Source organism: Ictalurus punctatus, chromosome 9 (genome assembly GCF_001660625.3).
Source record: "Ictalurus punctatus breed USDA103 chromosome 9, Coco_2.0, whole genome shotgun sequence".
Taxonomy (NCBI): Eukaryota; Metazoa; Chordata; class Actinopteri; order Siluriformes; family Ictaluridae; genus Ictalurus; species Ictalurus punctatus.
The window spans coordinates 31394306-31404305 of NC_030424.2; the positions used below are offsets into that span (position 1 = coordinate 31394306).

The following is a 10000-nucleotide window of genomic DNA, read 5'->3' on the forward strand; positions in this document are numbered from 1 at the left end:
ATCTGAAAGTGAATATTGCTTTTATATTAGTAACTGTTTTTATATTTTTATGACATTTACTTTATATTCTCATTGAATTTCCGTGTCATTTCGGTGGATATTTTATCATATTGGTGTCGAATTCACCTTATAATTCTACTTTATTATGTTTCAGTGGCGTTTCCATCACGTCTTAATGATTTAAGTCGAATAGTAGCTGAGGTCTGAAAGTGAAGATTTTTGTCCTGAACATTTACTCAACATCACAAATGATCTCTTTAATTAGGAGATAATTTCATATCATGAGTCGTCTGTGCCAAATATTATTTATAATTTCAACCTAATTCAGCTCTTCTTTAAAAAAAAACAAAAAACTTCCGAGGTTTATTAATAGAATTTGTTAAGTGTTTAAATGACTAAATACCTGAAATAATGTCATCTGCAATTTTCTTTATTTTATTTTTATTTGTTGGTTAATAAAAGTTTAAACAGATGACTTTTCTGATTTAAAAATGGTTTAACTCAATCTCCTTTTTTTTTTTTGGTATAATGAGCAGTTTTTGAGGATAAAAATGATTACTTTCTCATGTTTAAAGCCTCTTATTTACATCATTCATAATTAATGAACACAAATCATTATTTATCCTGAAATCACACAATTTAAATGATATTTTCTAAATAATTTCACAGAATTAGAACTTTATCAGGAGGGACGCAATAAAACTCTTCTGTTCTCACGCGAAGTTCATCTCGCCTTTACTGCGTTTACTGCCGCGCCTCGCGTGTCGTTTCCATGGTAATGATGGAGATGATTCACACGTTGAATATCGACCAGGTTTACATTCATTACGGTCTATATATATATATATTTAATAAATTGAAAAACAAGATTTTAAGATTAAAAGTCTGGGTCTGGATAAATTAAATCATGTTTATAAAGTGATCGAATGTGTGGTTTTAATGAGAATTTAATAAAATGGAAAAATAAACTAATTTATTTTATTAAAAATACACCTTAAGGTTCAGGAAATGCCTGTATACATGACATAAACAAATCACAAAGAAACATCAAAGCTATCGAAGTTATGCTCTTTAAATTTACGCTGAACTAATGTTTTCATTTCTTATTCTCGACCTTGTACGTGGTGTAAATAAACACTGTTCCCAACACGTGAAAAACGCAAGCGATTTTCTTTTTCACCTGCTCTTTCTTCCATATTTTCTTAGAGCCACACTGAGAAGTTGGCGAAAGTGTATCAGCCCCTGCGTTCAGCGCTCGCCTTTAAGAGCAGAGTGTGTGTCGCTCACCTCCTCGCCGCCAGAGAGGACTTATCCAAAATCCTGCGCACGAGCAGCGGCCAGACCCGAGAGAAAACCTCCTGCGCCATCAACAAGGTAAACGAGTGTTTATCCGAGTATCTCCGAGTAAATAAGATCTTATTACATCACAGCGCTGATGAGTCCTGGACTGTGATTGGTCAGAAGGTGGTGATTAGTTTTCTAGAACAGCGGCTCTGACAGGGTGTGATGTAAGTGAGAATATTCAATGCAACTATAAATGGATAAAAAGTACAACTGTCTAAGCTGAAAAACTAAATTCAAAATTTTCACTTAATTATTTGCAAAATTTGAATTATATTCGAATTCTAAAGACGTTATTGTATTGGGGGGGGGGGTGTGTGTGTGAGTGGAGTACTAGTGAACACCAGATTTTTAAATCAGCAGTCCACAAGGGGGCGCAGTGAATAAATACAGACTAAACGGGCTGTTTTATTTTGTTTATTTTTAAACTAAAGTGCGTAAATTGATCAAATCGGAAGATTTAAGTTCTACGCTCTCAGGCAGCTCCAGTGTTAATTTCACTCTGGTTTTACTCATAGTTTTAGTCTCCTGACGAAAAGATCCTTTAAATTTAGTCAGTATTTCGTCATCGTATTTATTTATTTTAGTTCATTTTACTCTGAATAAAACAGCTAAAATCTGATTCCGACAGGTTCTGATGGGACGTGTTCCAGATCGTGGAGGAAGACCGAACGAAATCGAGCCTCCTCCTCCGGAGATGCCGACGTGGCAGAAACGACAAGACGGACCAACAGGGGGCGGCGGAGGGCGAGGGGGAGGCAGGGGTGGCTACGATCAGCACCAAGGAGGACGAGGAGGGGGTGGAAGAGGGGATAAAGGGGGTAAAGTACAAGGAGGCTGGTCAGACGGTGGGAATCAGGGTCATTATCAAGATGGAGGAAGAGGAGGATACCGTGGAGGCTACCATGCTGGGCAACAAGGGCAAGGAGGGCCAGGATATCAAGGGGGGCACCAAGGTCAAGGATACCAAGGTGGAGGGGGGCATCAGGGGCAAGGATACCAAGGTAGAGGGGGTCAACAAAGTCAAGGATACCAAGGTGGAGGGTACCAAGGAGGGCATCAGGGGCAAGGATACCAAGGTGGAGGGTATCAAGGGCAGGGATTCTCTGGTGGAGGTTACCAAGGGGGGCAGCAAGGGCAAGAAGGTGGTAACAAAGGTCACTACCAAGATGGAGGGCGACAGCAGGAGCGAGGAGGAGGTAGAGGGGGTCGTGGAGGGCGAGGACGAGGAGGGCGAGGTGGGCAAAGCGGAGGCTGGGGTGGTAGAGGGGGGCAGAATTTTAACCAAGGAGGGCAATTTGAGCAGTTCTTCCAACATGGCGGGCAGCAGTATAGCCAGGCAGGCTTCGGGCAGGGGTTTTACTCCAGCTGAGTTAGCAAGAGATCACCAGGAAATGAGATTTAGAACAAGAATCACTTATAGATCCTACAAAGATGGGTGGATTTTTGAGAATGAGATCTTATAAAGAAACGGCGGCTGCTTTTCTTGTTCTTCTGCTAACAGATAAGCTAATTGCTTGGCCTAGCTCAGTCCAGTATTCTACAAGACCCTTGGGACGTGTAAGACTCGGATATTGTATCGGTTATTTTTTGTTTTTCGAAAGAAGCCTTAACTTGATGCGTTCCCCACGGAACTCGGTAGTGTTAATAGCATTATTTATTGCCAGCACTTGACTGTTGAGTTTGTTTCACCCCATTTAGCACTAGAACTCACTACAGCCCGACCTAGTGTTATTGAAATTACTTGATGATTTAAACTGACTGCATCGTAGAGGGTTGTGTGTTTTTGTTTTTTTTGTTGTTTTTTTCTTCCATTTTTCCATTGCTTCACACATTTGTTTACAAAAATTGGGTGATAACTTGGTGGAGGGAGAGAGATGTTTCTTCATCCAGTGCATGAGTGTTCCTTTCGGTTTGAGTGGGAGAAAAAAGGGTGGTTTTCCGTTAAAAAGAATTCCCAATTCAGTTTGTTTGAGGAATTGCCTTTGAGAAAGTGTTTCGGATGTGTGTGAAGACTGACAGCAATAAAGAAGAGTATGGAATGTGTGTGTCTCGGAGTATCTTATTTCAGGTTATCCCTGCTGTTAAGAAGCAGCCCTGTAACGTGATGCTGCCACCACCATGCTTCACCACAGGGATGGAATTAATTAAATTCGATAAAATTTTATTTGTGTAGCGCTTTTAACAACGGACGCTGTCTCAGAGCAGCTGTACAGAAACATATAAACACAGGATGGAGATTTTAAGTGTGTGAGTTTATCCCTATTGGGCGAGACGGTGGTGACGGTGGTGAAGAAAAACTCCCGAGATGATACGAGGAAGAAACCTTGAGAGGAACCGGACTCAGAAGGAACCCGTCCTCATCCGGGGAACGACGGATAGTGTGAAAGTAAAAGAAAGTTCGTTATGGTTTTATATGAAGGCTCTTTGTTGAACTAGTCCACTGTTCACTAAAGGAGACCCGAGTGCAGAACTGTATGAGGTAAGTGCAGTCCCGAGGCCATCGCAGCAACCGTTACCACAGCAACCACAGCGAGAACATCCATGTGGAATTGAGGTCCAAAACCATTTCTGTGGAACTTCAACTTAAAATCATGTGTAGCTCGACACGTCAATGAGTTAGTCAGTCAGTGAGCGTTAACTGGTTATTGCTTAATGTAGTTCTTGGAGTTCAGCCTACTGTATGTGTGTAGATTCACTTATTCCTACACCTCAGTGCCACATTCTGTTTAATAACTGCTGCGTACTCATTACATGAGGTGTTCATCACATCACTGTAATACGCTATGCTATGTTGAGCTGTTATATGCTGCACTATGGGTTATAGTGTAATAACAGAGACTCGGGGTTCGGTATAATAATTCGGTATGTCCACTCTCCAGGAGGCCAGATCTGTGAGGAGCTGATGATCTTGTTGAGGTGTGCACAGGTTCTCTCATTGTTAGTGAGCTCTGTAACTCCTTCGGTGTTGTAGCTGGACATTTCCCTGACGGTCGGCCTTCTTCCCTGTGCGTTCGGTTTGGAAGGAGGGCCTGGAATTTGCCTTGCAGCTGGTAATACTTTTCCACAGCAGGTAAATCAGCATCTTCTGACCAATAAGAGTTGAGAATTCAACAGTTCTGTTTCGTCGTCAGGCGTCCGCTCTCTCCTGCCAGACAGCGGCCCGGTGGAAACGCCACCAGACGAAACCCAGACGGGCACCACCGTACCAAGTTCATGTGCGCTTGTGGCAAGACACGGGTATTGCAGTGGGTAGCGCTGTCAGCCAGGCAGTGGTCCACTGAGATGACGCCGTGGTCGAGGATGGACGCAGTGCGGCAGAGGACATCGGGCGACGCTCAGACGCCACACAGAGCCTGGCCCATGACCCAGCGTTCCAGCCTCTCAGGTGAGGCAGAAAATGTCAAAACCATGCAGCTTAGCAACAGATCCGCAACAGCCAGGTTCCAATGAAGTAGTGTGGAACCTTTTTCACCATGTTATACCAGAGACATTATTTGCAATCATACATATAATTTTTTAAACAAAAGATCAAAAGGTTAAACAATAAAGACCATTTTTCACAGCCTTCTTTGCTCATATTTACCAAGGGTGCCAATATTAATGGAGGGCACTGTGTGTATATGTGTATATACATAGAAACACACATACATATACAGTTTAGGTTGAAGATAAAAAGCGTGTGTGTGTGTGTGTGTGTGTGTGTGTGTTTTGTGAATCCACCTGAATATGCAGGTGATGTGCGGGCGGATGGACTTTGAAAAGTCTCAGCGTTGCCATGACGACTGATTAACTCCATCATTCAATGCTTAGCAACAGTGACCAGAAAAACATCTGTCCTGAAACAGTGAACATGATGAACTACGATAAGAGCAGCTTCATTACCTACCCCTCTCTCTCTCTCTCTCTCTCTCTCTCTCTCTCACACACACACACACACACACCGAATTCTCTACTCATAACAGAAACTGAACAGCAGCTTTATTATAAAAGTAAAAGATTAAAATCTGATTATTTATCGGATAATCAGACGTGTGTTTATCTGTGCTTTGGTGATTGATTCTCTCACTCTCCGCTTTAGATTGAAGCATCACGTCAAATTCACTCCAGACTTCTGCGTGATAACATATACCCTCTGAGGAAACATTCTGATGGGCGTGGCCTCTTCCGGGACAGGTCCGCCCCCATACACGGTGCACAAGGGTCGAACTGATCGCTTTGAAGAAGATGAAAAGATCTACAGATCATCAAACCAGCAGCTGAGGGAATCTCCCACAGTTCCACAGACTGGTTCTGAACGCGTTCCCGTGCACTAAAGACATCATCGACACACTTCATGTCGGGTTTTTCTTTAAATTCTTAACAAGTTCGCATGCCATTTAGGCAGAAGAGTAACACACGGTAACACCATGCCCTCATCCATGATGAGTCTTCCTGTGGAGTCAGAGCAGAGGGCCGGAGCGGAGTGTTACCCCAACACAGTCCTTATCCCGTATAAATCGAGTCACATGGCATCGTAGAACAGTTCAATAATAAACATGGCGGACAGATCGGTCATACCGTTATAATATACAGTACAGCAGGACCAACGAGCAGTAAATAAACCAACAAACACTAAATAAACCAACAAACACTAAATAAACCAACAAACACTAAATAAACCAACGAGCAGTAAATAAACCAACAAACACTAAATAAACCAACAAACACTAAATAAACCAACAAACACTAAATAAACCAACAAACACTAAATAAACCAACGAGCAGTAAATAAACCAACAAACACTAAATAAACTAACAAACACTAAATAAACCAACGAGCAGTAAATAAACCAACGAACAGTAAATAAACCAACAAACACTAAATAAACCAACAAACACTAAATAAACCAACGAGCAGTAAATAAACCAACAAACACTAAATAAACCAACAAACACTAAATAAACCAACAAACACTAAATAAACCAACGAGCAGTAAATAAACCAACAAACACTAAATAAACCAACGAGCAGTAAATAAACCAACAAACACTAAATAAACCAACAAACACTAAATAAACCAACGAGCAGTAAATAAACCAACGAGCAGTAAATAAACCAACAAACACTAAATAAACCAACAAACACTAAATACACCAACGAGCAGTAAATAAACCAACAAACACTAAATAAACCAACAAACACTAAATAAACCAACGAGCAGTAAATAAACCAACAAACACTAAATAAACCAACGAGCAGTAAATAAACCAACGAGCAGTAAATAAACCAACAAACACTAAATAAACCAACGAGCAGTAAATAAACCAACAAACACTAAATAAACCAACAAACACTAAATAAACCAACGAGCAGTAAATAAACCAACAAACACTAAATAAACCAACAAACACTAAATAAACCAACAAACACTAAATAAACCAACGAGCAGTAAATAAACCAACAAACACTAAATAAACCAACGAGCAGTAAATAAACCAACAAACACTAAATAAACCAACAAACACTAAATAAACCAACGAGCAGTAAATAAACCAACAAACACTAAATAAACCAACGAGCAGTAAATAAACCAACAAACACTAAATAAACCAACAAACACTAAATAAACCAACGAGCAGTAAATAAACCAACAAACACTAAATAAACCAACAAACACTAAATAAACCAACGAGCAGTAAATAAACCAACGAACAGTAAATAAACCAACAAACACTAAATAAACCAACAAACACTAAATAAACCAACGAGCAGTAAATAAACCAACAAACACTAAATAAACCAACAAACACTAAATAAACCAACAAACACTAAATAAACCAACGAGCAGTAAATAAACCAACAAACACTAAATAAACCAACGAGCAGTAAATAAACCAACAAACACTAAATAAACCAACAAACACTAAATAAACCAACGAGCAGTAAATAAACCAACAAACACTAAATAAACCAACAAACACTAAATAAACCAACGAGCAGTAAATAAACCAACGAACAGTAAATAAACCAACAAACACTAAATAAACCAACAAACACTAAATAAACCAACGAGCAGTAAATAAACCAACAAACACTAAATAAACCAACAAACACTAAATAAACCAACAAACACTAAATAAACCAACGAGCAGTAAATAAACCAACAAACACTAAATAAACCAACGAGCAGTAAATAAACCAACAAACACTAAATAAACCAACAAACACTAAATAAACCAACGAGCAGTAAATAAACCAACGAGCAGTAAATAAACCAACAAACACTAAATAAACCAACAAACACTAAATACACCAACGAGCAGTAAATAAACCAACAAACACTAAATAAACCAACAAACACTAAATAAACCAACGAGCAGTAAATAAACCAACAAACACTAAATAAACCAACGAGCAGTAAATAAACCAACGAGCAGTAAATAAACCAACAAACACTAAATAAACCAACGAGCAGTAAATAAACCAACAAACACTAAATAAACCAACAAACACTAAATAAACCAACGAGCAGTAAATAAACCAACAAACACTAAATAAACCAACAAACACTAAATAAACCAACAAACACTAAATAAACCAACGAGCAGTAAATAAACCAACAAACACTAAATAAACCAACGAGCAGTAAATAAACCAACAAACACTAAATAAACCAACAAACACTAAATAAACCAACGAGCAGTAAATAAACCAACAAACACTAAATAAACCAACGAGCAGTAAATAAACCAACAAACACTAAATAAACCAACAAACACTAAATAAACCAACGAGCAGTAAATAAACCAACAAACACTAAATAAACCAACAAACACTAAATAAACCAACGAGCAGTAAATAAACCAACAAACACTAAATAAACCAACAAACAGTAAATAAACCAACAAACACTAAATAAACCAACAAACACTAAATAAACCAACGAGCAGTAAATAAACTAACGAGCAGTAAATAAACTAACGAGCAGTAAATAAACCAACGAGCAGTAAATAAACCAACAAACACTAAATAAACCAACGAGCAGTAAATAAACCAACAAACACTAAATAAACCAACAAACACTAAATAAACCAACAAACACTAAATAAACCAACAAACACTAAATAAACCAACGAGCAGTAAATAAACCAACAAACACTAAATAAACCAACGAGCAGTAAATAAACCAACAAACACTAAATAAACCAACAAACACTAAATAAACCAACGAGCAGTAAATAAACCAACAAACACTAAATAAACCAACAAACACTAAATAAACCAACGAGCAGTAAATAAACCAACGAGCAGTAAATAAACCAACAAACACTAAATAAACCAACAAACACTAAATAAACCAACAAACACTAAATAAACCAACAAACACTAAATAAACCAACGAGCAGTAAATAAACCAACAAACACTAAATAAACCAACGAGCAGTAAATAAACCAACAAACACTAAATAAACCAACAAACACTAAATAAACCAACGAGCAGTAAATAAACCAACAAACACTAAATAAACCAACGAGCAGTAAATAAACCAACAAACACTAAATAAACCAACAAACACTAAATAAACCAACGAGCAGTAAATAAACCAACAAACACTAAATAAACCAACGAGCAGTAAATAAACCAACAAACACTAAATAAACCAACAAACAGTAAATAAACCAACAAACACTAAATAAACCAACAAACACTAAATAAACCAACGAGCAGTAAATAAACTAACGAGCAGTAAATAAACCAACGAGCAGTAAATAAACCAACAAACACTAAATAAACCAACGAGCAGTAAATAAACCAACAAACACTAAATAAACCAACAAACACTAAATAAACCAACAAACACTAAATAAACCAACAAACACTAAATAAACCAACGAGCAGTAAATAAACCAACAAACACTAAATAAACCAACGAGCAGTAAATAAACCAACAAACACTAAATAAACCAACGAGCAGTAAATAAACCAACAAACACTAAATAAACCAACAAACACTAAATAAACCAACGAGCAGTAAATAAACCAACAAACACTAAATAAACCAACAAACACTAAATAAACCAACGAGCAGTAAATAAACCAACGAGCAGTAAATAAACCAACGAGCAGTAAATAAACCAACGAGCAGTAAATAAACTAACGAGCAGTAAATAAACCAACAAACACTAAATAAACCAACAAACACTAAATAAACCAACAAACACTAAATAAACCAACGAGCAGTAAATAAACCAACGAGCAGTAAATAAACCAACGAGCAGTAAATAAACCAACGAGCAGTAAATAAACCAACGAGCAGTAAATAAACCAACGAGCAGTAAATAAACTAACGAGCAGTAAATAAACCAACAAACACTAAATAAACCAACGAGCAGTAAATAAACCAACAAACACTAAATAAACCAACGAGCAGTAAATAAACTAACAAACACTAAATAAACTAACGAGCAGTAAATAAACCAACGAGCAGTAAATAAACCAACGAGCAGTAAATAAACCAACAAACACTAAATAAACCAACGAGCAGTAAATAAACTAACGAGCAGTAAATAAACTAACGAGCAGTAAATAAACTAACAAACACTAAATAAACCAACGAGCAGTAAATAAACTAACGAGCAGTAAATAAACCAACAAACACTAAATAAACCAACGAG

The 10000-nt window shown here is 37.7% G+C and overlaps 1 protein-coding gene and 1 long non-coding RNA gene across 2 annotated transcripts in view; both read left to right on the plus strand.

The window, feature by feature from the left end:
- Nucleotides 1-3383, plus strand: part of fam98a (family with sequence similarity 98 member A) — a 12781-nt gene extending 9398 nt beyond the window's left edge. Inside the window, exons 7-8 of the mRNA XM_017475718.3 lie at nucleotides 1207-1374; nucleotides 1973-3383. Of these exons, the coding sequence (XP_017331207.2) occupies nucleotides 1207-1374; nucleotides 1973-2713 (909 nt within the window). The 3' untranslated portion in view covers nucleotides 2714-3383. The remainder of the gene's footprint in view (nucleotides 1-1206; nucleotides 1375-1972) is intronic.
- A 295-nt stretch (nucleotides 3384-3678) lies between these two features.
- Nucleotides 3679-6070, plus strand: LOC108269748 (uncharacterized). The gene is made up of 3 exons (XR_008396995.1): nucleotides 3679-4394; nucleotides 4476-4729; nucleotides 5077-6070. It is a non-coding gene; the product is annotated as an uncharacterized LOC108269748 (long non-coding RNA).
- The last annotated feature ends 3930 nt before the right edge of the window (nucleotides 6071-10000 follow it).